The 13,134-nt window shown below is 40.3% G+C and overlaps 1 protein-coding gene across 1 annotated transcript in view; it reads left to right on the top strand.

Annotated features, from left to right (window-relative positions):
• The window catches only part of EPGN (epithelial mitogen), an 88,883-nt gene that overhangs the window by 20,445 nt on the left and 55,304 nt on the right, over positions 1-13,134 (top strand). The window contains exon 3 of the mRNA XM_077476539.1: positions 12,724-12,838. Coding sequence (XP_077332665.1) covers positions 12,724-12,838 — 115 coding nt within the window. The remainder of the gene's footprint in view (positions 1-12,723; positions 12,839-13,134) is intronic.

Here is a 13,134-nt window from a genome sequence, read left to right as displayed (position 1 = left end):
TGACACCTTTTTACAACCCCTGGTGTTTAAAACCAGAGCATTCCTTAAAGATACTAAACACATCATTCAAATCCTTGAGTCATTTGAGATTACGGCCTCTTGTTTTTTTGTGACTGCCGACGTTGGTTCACTGTACACTATTATAGGACACAGTGATGCACGAGCTTCAGTCCAGTGGGCTATGTCTACTTATTCTGATTTATCTGAGTGCCACAAAAAATATATTCTCAAATGCCTAGATTTTTGTTTATCGAGGAATTATTTTTGGTTTAATCATCAGTTCTTTTTACAAGTGAGGGGGGTTGCCATGGGGGCTAGGTTTGCTCCCAGTGTGGCCAATCTATTTATGGCCCACTGGGAGGAGGACGTCGTGTTTCGGAACCGCCCCAAGGAATTAATTTGCTACAATAGATTTATAGATGATCTTATCCTTATATGGGATGGTGACCGGCTTGGTTTGGATGAATTTATCGGCACCATGAACGGTAATGAAAAAAACATCCAGTTATCATGGAATATCAGCCAAGAACGGATGGTGTTTCTTGATCTTGAGATCGCCAAAGCGAATGATGGGCAAGTATTAAAAAATCATTTCAAGCCAACTGATCGGAATTCGTACATTCCCCTGGGGAGCTGCCACCATAAGTCTTGGTTATGCAATATCCCCAGGGGACAGTATGTAAGATTAAGACGGAACTGCTCTCGTATGGATGATTTCGTGCATCAAGCCCATACCCTATCCTCTAAATTCCAAGAAAAGGGATATGATCGCTCTGTTCTTGAACATGAAATTTCTTTGGTCCAACAGATGGATAGATCCCTTTTGGTTAGAGATAAGATAAAAGAATCAGGAGTGGAAGGGGTCAATTTCAGAATGGTTCTTGATTATAACGTACAGTATAAGAAATTCGAAAAAGTTGTTGCCAAAAATTGGTTTATATTGAAACAGGATCGAGTGTTGGGCCCTCTGTTACCTGCACGGCCCTCTTTCATATATAAGAAGGCTCCATCAATACGTGACCAAATAGCACCGAGTGTTATCGATCCTCCTGTACAAACTGAAAGTAGACTTTTCTCTTTTTTATCCGGCTTCTATGCGTGCGGTAGATGTACGGCATGCAGACATTCTAGATGCAATGTAAAAAGGAGAAAATCTTTTATAGCTACAAGTAACAATAAGGAATATAAGATCGATAAACTTATTACCTGCTCTACCATAGGGGTGGTATACATGTTACAATGTGAATGTGGTCTCCAATATATTGGCAGAACCTCTAGACCCCTACATGTGAGGTTGGGTGAACACGTAAATAATATCAAAAAGGGTCTTAAGACCCACAATGTGTCTCGCCATTTCAAATTGGTGCATTCTCAGAATCCCAAAGGTTTGAGCTTTTGGGGGATTGAGAAGGTAACCAAACATTGGCGTGGAGGTAACTTCATACGCCAATTAAGCAAACGTGAATCTTATTGGATCCATGAAACAAGGGTTCTTGCCCCGAGAGGTCTAAACGTGGATTTTGATTTAAATTGTTTCATTTCGGACAGATAATTGAATTGTTTTATTGTATTAGAATTTTTTCCTTTTATACTTGTATTTGTATTTTATTTTCATTTTAATTTTATTATTTTAATTTCATTATTACTTTTATTTTTATTTTTATTTTTATTTTCATTTTCAATTTTATTTATTTTATTTTTATTTTTATTTTCATTTTCATTTAATTTTATTTTTTTTAATTTTTATTTTTATTTTTATTTTTATTTTTATCTTTATATTTTTTTGTTTTGATTTATATTTTGGTACTCATTTTTATTAATCCATGTGTGGATCAGTGTAGCTTTCTGATGGCGTCAGCGGCATTGCGGGTATATTTATTAGGTTTTTATTTTTTGACTTACCAGGAGATTATATTGTACTGCTTTCTTTAGGCAATATCCTCTTTCTTTCTCCACATAGTTTATGTGAGAATAATTAGAGGATTGTATCTTGTTGCTAATCAGCAGACTATTATTTTGCCTCTCTCTGGTTTGGTTTTAACTTCTCCATAGCATATATATTTTTTGATGCTTTCTCTCTCCTTCCTGTGTTTGGAGTGAGCGCAGATCTATGTTCCGGTGTCACGTTTGATACGTGCTGTCTACGGTATCTGTCTTGCGCATAACTCCGCTTTGTATTGGTTCTATATTAGTGTGTTGGTATAAAAGCGGCCGCCCGACGTCATTCCGTCACCGCTGATGAAGTCCCGCCTACTTTTTGGGACGCAACGCGTACGGACCACGTGACCTGCGTCGTGACGTCATCCGCCAGCTGACACACTGATCCATGCATGGTACTTTTTGTCTTAGCACTCAGCACTGGAGATCAGTGCTTACAAATGTGAGTGGTATTTGTCTTTTATTTATTTGTTTAATAAATTGGCATCAACGGAGAGCACTAGATTTGCCTGTTCTTTTTCATATATGATATCACATTGATCTGATGATACGGAGGAGAACCTTACCTGGAAATGCTTCCGCTTGGTCTGCTGTAACCTTATGATCTACCCTTGATGGGAACATGCGTTTTTGACCTATCTGATATATCAGGGGTCCACTTGTTGAGGTGAGAGTTCAACTTGCTCAATGGTGAAGGGATCACATCGTCACTTGATATATTGATTGAAGACACATTACACAAGTGGACTCTTTCTGAACTTCCCTTATTATTCACTATATGGACTTTTTATTTTTCACTTTATGATATTTATTGTATTATTTTGTATTTGCGCTGTACTGATATTTTTTGATTTTGAGATGTGGGATTTGGTAATTTGACCTACAGTATTCTAGCTGCATTTTTATATATTTTCTCACTGTATTTGTTGTGTTTTTAGCGCTGGTTGATTTCTCACTTTATATGGCAGAGGTTGCAGTGTGATTGCACCAGTGCCTAAGGCCCAATTTTTCTGCCCCTGTTTAACAGGGGCGTTTAAGTACAATTTTTGATGCAATGCTTTGCAGCAGGGCTAATTCCTGCAATAAAACTAGAGTATATGGCAGAGGTTGCAGTGTGATGGCACCAGTGCCTAAGGCCCAATTTTTCTGCCCCTGTTTAACAGGGGCGTTTAAGTACAATTTTTGATGCAATGCTTTGCAGCAGGGCTAATTCCTGCAATAAAACTAGAGTATATGGCAGAGGTTGCAGTGTGATGGCACCAGTGCCTAAGGCCCAATTTTTCTGCCCCTGTTTAACAGGGACATGTAATTACAATTCTTGATATAATATTTCACAGGAGGGCCCCTTCCTGTGCCCACCCAGAGTAACGGTGAGGACTTATAGTGTTGTGGCACCAGCACCACAACCACCAAAGGTCAATTTTTCTACCACTGTTCAACAATGGCATGTAATTACAATTCTTGATATAATCGTTCACAGCAGGGCGCTCCAGCGCCCACCAAGAGTCACTTTGAGGGCTTACAATGTTGTGGCAAAACCAACACCTTGTTCCGCCATTTCTGCAGAGCATATAGGGCAGGCCCCTACTTTCAAACATCCAATTTACAAACATCTCCTACTTGCAAACGGAAGGAGACAACAGCAAGTGAGATGAAAAAAGATGGACGACAAAACAAATTATACAGGGGTGATAACCCTTCCCTATGTTTTCCAAAAAGCTTAAAAATAGTTTTTTTGACTGGAGCTACACTTTAAAAATGTACCAGTTGAAAATTACAAACAGATTCAACTTAACACAACAAACCTACACAGTCCCTGTCTTGTTTGCACCGCCTGTATACTGCTGTTCTGAGTATATAGGGCCTGGGGGCCACACACATTTCCTTTTTTTAATATGGGTACAGGGTTCCCCTTAATATGCGTACAAGACCCAAATAGGCTGGTAATGGGCAGGGAGGGCTACCCATGCCATTTTTCTGAATGATTTTCAACCATATTGCAGGAACCAGATATAACATTAAAACCGCAAGCAGTTTTAAATGGTGTTATTTCCGTTTAATGTCATTTTGTGCAGGGACTGTTCTAAACACGGGAAACACGTGGCACTTCACAGGCATACTACAGACACCCCCCAAGCACCATATTTAAAGGAATATTTCATTTTTTTTTTTTTTTCACTTTAATCGTCATTAAAATCAGTGCTCCCGCCAAAACGGCCGTTTTTAAAACTTTTTTTTGCATTGACCCATGTCCCCTGAGGCAGGAGTCAGGTCCCCAAACCCTTTTTAGGACAGTATCTTGCATATTAGCCGTTAAAATTAGCACTTTCCATTTCGAACGTTCGAGTCCCATAGACTTCAATGGGGTTCTAACGTTCGTTACGAACGCGGGGTCCGTTCGAAAGTTCTGGTGCGAACCGAACCGGGGGGTGTTCGGCTCATCCCTACTCTATACCCCTATTGGGAGACATGTTACCCTCCAGCATAAACATGATACGTCAATGGTGCAGTTCGCAGTACTAGAAAGGATGGTTGAAGATCCTAGAGGAGGAAATGTTGATAAGAAGCTATTGCAGTGGGAAGCCAAATGGATTTTTAAATTATATGCTACCTTTCCTCTAGGCCTTAATGAAGCCCTCAGCTACAAACCATTTCTGGGCTGAAAATGGATGACCCTTTAAACCGTTATTTTCTCTTCGCGATTATATGGTGAAACCATTCTAAATAATGATAGTTATGCTACTCCTTTCTGTTTGTATATGTCTCAATAGATCTGTGGTCAATTGTGAATTTAAACTATGTATCATAAATCACCATTTTGATAATTGATATTGTAATTAAATAATGAATTAAATTGAAACTTTATAGTAAATGAGTGTGGGAGGTTTGGATGATTAATGTAGCAGTTTTAATCTCTATTTTAGTGTGGGACTAAGGTTCCTTTGCCTTGGTCTGGAATACATCTGTTAAGTGTATATGGTTAACAGATGTATATAAGTGTATATGATTCACAGGCATAGTTAGGACACATGGTTGTGGCATGCCAATGTGTCTATCGGATGTGATCCATATTGGGGGTTCATCTCTGATATTTACTTATGGGGACCCCCTGCGTGGTAAACATCTGTCTGCAGGTTGGTTCTCAATATCCACTGTATAGCCATGGTGGTGGTGTTGCGGTGGTAGGAGCAGGGAGAATTCCCCCTTATAAGTATATTACATATTTATTAATTATACAAACGGTTACTGTGGACAGATGAATATATTGTCATTCAGCATTAGCCCTTGACGAGTTTACATGATGTCACCATCTGGTTAGAAATGTCTTGCTAATTCTAAGCGGTATGTCTGGAGAAAACCAGGCACTGCCCATCACCTATCCAATACAGTCCTAACAGTGAAGCATTTTGGTGCCAGCATCATGCTGTGGGGGTGTTTTTCAGCTGCGGGGACAGGGTGACTGGTTGCAATAGAGGAAAAGATGAATGTGACCAAGTACAAGGATATCCTGGATGAAAACCTTCTCCAGAGTGCTCAGGACCTCAGACTGGGCCGAAGGTTTACCTTCCAACAAAACAATGACCCTAAGTACACAGCTAAAATAATGAAGGAGTGGCTTCAAAACAACTCCTTGACTGTTCTTGAATAGCCCAGCCAGAGCCCGGACTTAAACCCAACTGAGCAACTCTGGAGAGACCTAAAAATGACTGTCCACCAACGTTTACCATCCAACCTGACAGAACTGGAGAGGATCTGCAAGGAGGAATGGCAGAGGATCCCCAAATCCTGGTGTGAAAAACTTGTTGCATCTTTCCCAAAAAGACTCATGGCTGTATTAGATCAAAAGGGTGCTTCTACTAAATACTGAGCAAAGGGTCTGAATACTTATGACCATGTGATATTTCAGTTTTTCTTTTTTAATAAATCTGCAAAAATGTCCACAATTCTGTGTTTTATCGGGGTGCTGTGTGTACATTAATGAGGAAAAAAAATGAACTTAAATTATTTTAGCAAATGGCTGCAATATAACAAAGAGTGCAAAATGTAAGAGGGTCTGAATACTTTCCATCCCCACTGTATATACATTGTGTGGTTATACCAATGAGAGCTTTAACTTTCTTGTTTTTATCCTGTACTAATTTTTTATATATATTTTGTAATATATATAATAAATTCATTTTCATCAAATTATATAGTGCTTCTTTTCTGGTACCGGCAAAGTCAAAAATGTCCGGTATACCTTAAACATGGATGTGTTACCCCTTACCTATCTCTCTATAAATATGTTGTGCTGTCTCTTATTTGCAGCATGTCAATGCATACTTCTGCCGCAAGTAGGGACTTTTATTACCCTTCTGCCATATATGCCAAAAAAAGTCAGGCAGGCATAAAATAGAGGCAGAAGTTCTGCACACAGAAGTAGTAGAGAGCCTGCAGGTTCTGCAGGACAAAGTGATGGTCAGGACGCACCATATAGAGGCAGGGCACACCTGCCTTTATTATCTCAGTGTGGCTGAGCTGTACAGCCACAGAAACGTGCAGGAGGTAGTTGAGTGCCTTACAAAGCCTTCTTGTTTTCCTCCTCCCAGGGTGCAATTGCTGCTATTGCACCATCTTCCTCCTCCTCTTCTTCTGCTACGTCTGCCATATCCCCACAATATGGCAATGAGGAGTCAGCGAAATTATTAAATTACACCGTCAATGACATGCTGCAGGAGGCCAATCTTAGTCATACACAAGTATTTCTCCTTTTAGGTATTTAGGAAGAAGGGTCAGGACCATAGAAGGAGGGGACATTGGGCAGGGAGCAGCAATAACATCCTGAGGGTAAGGCAGAACAGCAGTGAGAATGGATTTTATCCACGGACAGAGGCAGCTTGCAGAGGACGAATAGGAACATCCATCCTAATCCACCTGGCATCACTGCCCCACAAGTACAAGCCACTGCTATGCCCAAGGTAGACCCACAGAGCTCTGCAATGTGCATATTTCTTAGTGTACATGAGTGGGGTGAGATTGATGAGGACAGTGTTATTTTTAGCAAAACCAGGGACTCTGGGTCCCTTTTATTTTTCTATTTGTGGCAAATAGAGTCTTTTGCTCAGATGTCAAGTTTCAAGTATATTGGATGGTCAGGCTTATTAGATCACCAATAAGAGGGGAAGGGGAAAATGGCTAGTCAATTGCCACCATTCTAGAAGAAGCCCAAAACTGAGCACTATGAAAAGAGAGGTGCTGTGTAAAAAAAACTCTCTTCTAAAATCTCTTATGGTGGCAGGATCTGTCTGATGACCAATGTGCCTCAGATCTGATCCCTGAAAGGAAAAGCAGCACTGGCAGAGGATGCCTCAGTGCCCCTTAGTTTAGAATTTTCATTAAAAGTTGACAAGAACTTCCTTTGCATCTCTTGGCCCTGTACCTCCTGGAGTTGGAGACAGGGTGTAGCTGGATGACAAGAAGCACAAGCGCCTGAAAAAAGGGCCAAGAAACAGCAGTAAATCAGAAAACAGTGTGCAGTACTGGTGGGAATGCTCAGACCAGGTCTGCACAGAAAGCTAGTTTGCCAAGCGAGTTCAGGAACTTGCAGGTCAGAGTCAGCAACAGTTGGACAGCAGAGGTAGCACATCAGAAACAGGTGCCAGGTCAAAATCCAGGCCTGGATTTATAACAGATAGGCAGCAGAGGTACCAAGACAGCACACAGGCATAGTTAGGACACAAGCCAAGGTCAGAAACAGGAACTCAGGATACAGCAGAGTCCAGAGGCAAACCGGGTCAAACACTGGATAGCAAAAGTTATATACATAAGACCTTGTTGTATAGAACTGAACTTTGAAAGAAGAATAATGGTTATATTGCACTAAAATTTTTAAAGAAGTTGTGCTGCCTGTTCCCTTCAAAGCTCTGCCTCGTGGTTAACCCTGCCCACACACTGTTTCCTGACATTGTGGACTGACTCACTCTCATTAAGGGCCAACTCACACTATTTGCGGTGACAGACGCACGGTAAAATGAGTCACCACAGGGGCACACAGGAAACAATTGTTTGCTATGTGTCCCATTCACACTGCAACGCAGCCCAGTGCTGCGCTGCAGCGTGCTGCAATAAAATGCAGAGATGCCGCATTTTATCTAGCGTACTAGCCCGAATCGCATCGTGCTGCCGGACATCGCAGTGAATGAAGTTTACATTTTGTATGGTACAAAACACACAAAAAAAGGAACGGTATGGTGTGCTGAATTATGCACCACACTGCCCCCTAGCCAGCCAGAAATGCAGAGCAGCTGGTGCATTGAATCGCGGCGGCTGCTTTGTGTTCATGTGTGAATTTGCCTTAAAATTAACCAGTCATGGATTACCAATGGCTAAAAATGCAATTTTCCTATGCTACAGACTAAACACTTTCCACCATTACCATCTCCTATAACCTGGCCTTTTCTGGTGCTCTGGCACTGTAAAAGTTCCACAAAATGTTTCTGCAGCTGGACACCTGCTGCCAAATTTCTGCTGTTTGCTGCAGGCTATATTGCCCCTGGAGTTTGGGGTTTTCAGCTGCAATAGCAGAATGAGATCACTGGTAATGTGAGTGTAATAAGGCAAGGGGGCTATAAAATGGGCAAAGGGAAAGCATCTAAAACATGTTGCTGCTAATGCTATTAGGGCTGGATTTTTATCACTTTAAATAAATAACTAAATAATTAATAAGTAAATAACTTTATATTAGGTTACTATTGCTACTCATGATTGAAAAGTATGTGAAGCCAACAAGTGTACAAAAAAACAACCTCTTTCGCCTTTGTCTTTTTTTTCTCTCTGTCTTTTATGCAGGCCTACTGTGTCTACAATTTTCCTTTGGATTTACCAAAACCATATAATATGAGGTCAAACCTAAACACTTTACATTTGGTATGGCCCTTGCACTAAATTGAATGTAAATCTAAAGGAAATTGAAAAAAGAATATTTTATAATGTATGGCCAGCTTTTGTAAATTCAGCCCTAATTTTCATTCCAGGTGGCTTCTAATGTAAGTTGGTTACACAAGCAGAAATATCACTATTGTAATTCTCTACTCTCTCCCTGTCCTCCTAGTAGTTTGGCTGTTCTTTCCAACCTTTGTGTGCCCTAGCATCCTAGTGGGAACTCTTTGAAATTGCTACTGGCCATGTTCAGTCCCAGGACCTCAAAAATAGATATCCTATTGATACTGTTCTTGAGAGAGATAGGAATTTGTGTGGTTTTAGGCTTTAGGCACAGGAGTGATTAGGAACGCTCACATACCAGAAAGTGCACTGTTAATTTAAAAAAAGGAATTTAAAACAAACGGTTAATTTTTCAGGGTATTACTTAGGCATTAGTACACATGTTTAGATGTTCCCTATAGCACAGCAAATGTTCACTTTTTGAGGTTAGATCCACTCTTGGGTATAAAACTGTCTGCTTTGGAGGACAAATGTGGTTTTATTTATTTATGTTATTAGCTCCCTCCACCTCTCCTGAATCGTGATGCGACTGCCTGCCATGCTGAAAACCCAGGAGCTATCCCTGACTACCATGTGTTATTAAGATCTATCACACCAGACCTACTTTGTTCAGCCCAGGGAAGAGTTTGTCTATGATGAGTTGTGCGGTGTTATAGCTGCTACATAGAGATTTTATTGCTTTCTAACTTCCAAAGCTGCTGTTTGGATGTCTCTCCCCCATTGGGTTGTTTGTGAGACTGGACTTGTTCCCCCTGGTGGTTGATCAAAGTAACTACAGTTCAGAAGCTGAAACCTTCCTAGCAGATAGCTTTACATGTCCAATTTACAGATTTTCTTTGGCATTATGGTTTTCCTATAACACACTAATATCCTATTGGAGGCAGTCTTGGGTCCCTGGTGTACATGAATATTGACCTGAAGATTTATTTGGGTACCCTGTACAATAAAATATAAAGTTTCCCATCCAACTTATGGAGAAAATATTCCATACCAACATGGATACCATGCGTATATATGACCTGAAATGGAAGTCGTGGACCCCCTGATTAACCTCCATACCCATTAGGCTTTCAGACACCGAATCCTATTTGGAGTAGCTATAGCTACAGCTTATCTTAGTCCTGTATCCCGTAACCATTTTGGTTCCACTTTTTAGTTGTTGAATTCTTAGTTGTTTCTGATTTTTCTGTTGTTCTATATATATACAGGCTGGATATTCTCCAACATAAACTGGAATAGCCTAAGGGTCACAGGTCAGTAGGGAAACACACTAATAACTTCCAGTGCTTTTAGACCTTTCCTACCTGCTGTCCTTCCCTTGGGAACCATATTAGTGTAAGGATTGAGCTGCTGACTGTCTATGATATAACCTTGCAGCAAATGAACATCCTGGTCTGTCTTAATTAATCAAACTTGTTTATAAGGTCACTAGATTATGTTTAGAGATTTATTCTTTTATATATTTTGTAACAGATGTATTTTATTTTTGTTACTTTCTTCAATAAACGTTTGTAATAAAAAATAAATAAAGTATCCTGAAGAAGCCATATTCTGGTGAAACATGGCGAGCCAATATCTTTGCACGGTACATTTTGATTGCATTTGATTTTCATCTTTGTAAAAAAACTTTTTTAGAGACGATTGTAATATATATTTTTTTATTTACGGAATAAAATGTATTATATTTTAAAATAGGCTATAGTGCATTATCTTGATCAGTCACCTTGAAAGTCCCTGTTCCCTATTTTTCTGTATACTCTCCTGAGTGTTGTTCACTGGCTGGTATATTAACCTTCAACCCCAATCCAGTGTTCTTCACTGTGTGGCCATGCTCAGAACTGCACAGCCAATCCCTTTGAAAATGGCTGCTTTTTATGCAGTCTGCAGTCGGTTCATTTCTATGAGAAAACCGCACTTCAAGCAGTCACTGAGCACAACCTTCCCATGGTACAAACAGGGATGAAGCATGCATGTGCATGCTGATCCCTAGATAAGGGAAAAAATAATTCCAGGTGGTGGGGAAATGATTAAAGAAAAACAAAATTAGTACTACAGTTGTCCTTTGAGTTACTTAATGTTCAGCTACAGAAAAAACAAAATGGAAGGCGCACACACCTAGTACATTACCAATGACATTTATTAAATAACAAAATCAGTAAAAAGTGGGTACTCACAAAATGCAACCCTCAGTGAGCCATAAAATCACACAGTGTGGAATAGTGCGGACATGTGCTATAACACCTCATGAGGTAAAACTGAGAGGGGTGCCCCCAAAACACACGTCAGCTTTTACCCCATGATGTGTTATAGCACATGTATTATACCCTTCACTGAGTACCCACTTTTTACTGATTTTATTACCGTATTTATCTAGGCATATAACTTGCACCTTAACTTTAAGAGGGAAGTTTCAGGATTTTTTTTTTTTTTTTGTTAAATAAAGGTCAGTACCCATCAATGCAGCCTTATCAGTGCCCATCTTCCGCCTCACCAGTGCCCATCAATGCAGCCTGATCCATGCCCATCTGCAGCCTCTAAAATGCCCATCGTCATAGCCTGTTTATTGCCCATGTACAGCCTCTAATGTGCCCATTATTGCACCCTGTTTAGTGCCCATCTGCAGCCTCTAACATGCCCATAACTGCAGCCTGTTTAGTGCAAATCTGCAGCCTCTAATGTGCCCATTATTTCAGCCTGTTTAGTGACCATCTGCAGCCTATAACATGCCCATCATTGCAGCCTGTTTGGTGCCCATCTGCAGTCTCTAAAATTCCCATCATTGCAGCCTGTTTATTGCCCATGTGCAGCCTCTAATGTGCCCATTATTGCAGCCTGTTTAGTGCCCATCTGCAGCCACTAACATACCCATCACTGCAGCCTGTTTAGTGCTCATCTGCAGCCTCTAATGTGCCCATTATTGCAGCCTACTTAGTGCCCATCTGCAGCCTCTAACATTCCCATCATTGCAGCCTGTTTAGTACCCATCTACAGCCTCCAATGTGCCCATCCTTACAGCCTAGTTAGTGCCCTTCTGCAGCCTCTAACATGCCCATCATTGCAACCTGTTTAGTGTCCTTTTGCAGACTCGCCTTTGCCGATCAGTGCAGCCTTGCCGGTGTTGGATTACACAGATCCGCAATCTCCTGTGTATCCAGTGCTAAGTCACTCACAGTCCCGTCCGGCTCATATGATGGACAGAACAGTGGTCCAATTCCAGGCATGTGTGTGACTGAGCACCGGATACACAGGAGATCGTGGCTGTGTGTAATCCAGCGGCACTTGTCCCCTCCTTCTACTCAGCAGGCAACGGGGAAAAGGTGCATGGGGAAAGCAGCGGAAAAGGTGCGTGTTATATGCCGATATATACAGTATTTAATAAATGTCATTGGTAATACACTAGGTGTGCGAGCCCTCTATTTTTTTTTTTGCACTTTTCATCGAATTACCACATCTGAGTAAGGCAGCATCCACCTAGTCTTGGAATACTGATGCCCCTGTTGCTCTTCATTTTAGCGCTGGAAGTGACTGTCTTTTTTCTTGACTTAAAGGACATCCCCTATGTATTTCCTATCCTTCACTGAGAAAATGGATATTTTGATTCAGAAGTAATATTTGCAAAGCCTAATTATATATATTCCTAGCATGTACATAGGGGGCTTGATTAACTTTCTACCATCGCCTTATTAAACATTGACAAACAAAATCTTCAAACTGAGATCGCTTAAAATTAATGTTATACAAAGCAAACATAAAATATTTCAAAGGTAACCAACTACTTGTCTCACTTTTTACATGTTTTATTAGATAACGACTCAACACTACTTTCAGAAGAGGATTTTGCCTGTCCAGAAAAATATACAAGTTTTTGCATTAATGGTTTCTGTATTTTTCATAAAGGTCTAGATATCCCTATATGCAGGTATGTATGTTATTTCGCTATAAAGAAGTTAGGCAAAGGCTTGTCAATTCTCTTTCAATGTATTTTATTTGAATGGATTTGAAAGTGTATGGGTTAATGTTCTCTTAATATTACTTCAATAGGTCTTCACACCAAGTTGATCAGGTGTTGTGTGCATTAACACGCATATTGTAGCTCTTTAACATATCTTGCATTACTGCAGCTGGTTCATTTCAATAGGCTGCCCAACACAATGGATCTCAAATAGTACCTGCTATATTTTTTGTTACTCAAGGAATCGCATTGTGAAATTGCAT

This window comes from Lithobates pipiens, unplaced genomic scaffold (genome assembly GCF_037356315.1).
Source record: "Lithobates pipiens isolate NorthernLeopardFrog02 unplaced genomic scaffold, aLitPip1_a1.2 Scaffold_13, whole genome shotgun sequence".
Classification (NCBI taxonomy): Eukaryota; Metazoa; Chordata; class Amphibia; order Anura; family Ranidae; genus Lithobates; species Lithobates pipiens.
Note: the sequence above shows the minus strand (reverse complement) of the source record. Positions and strands in the feature narration are given on the sequence as shown.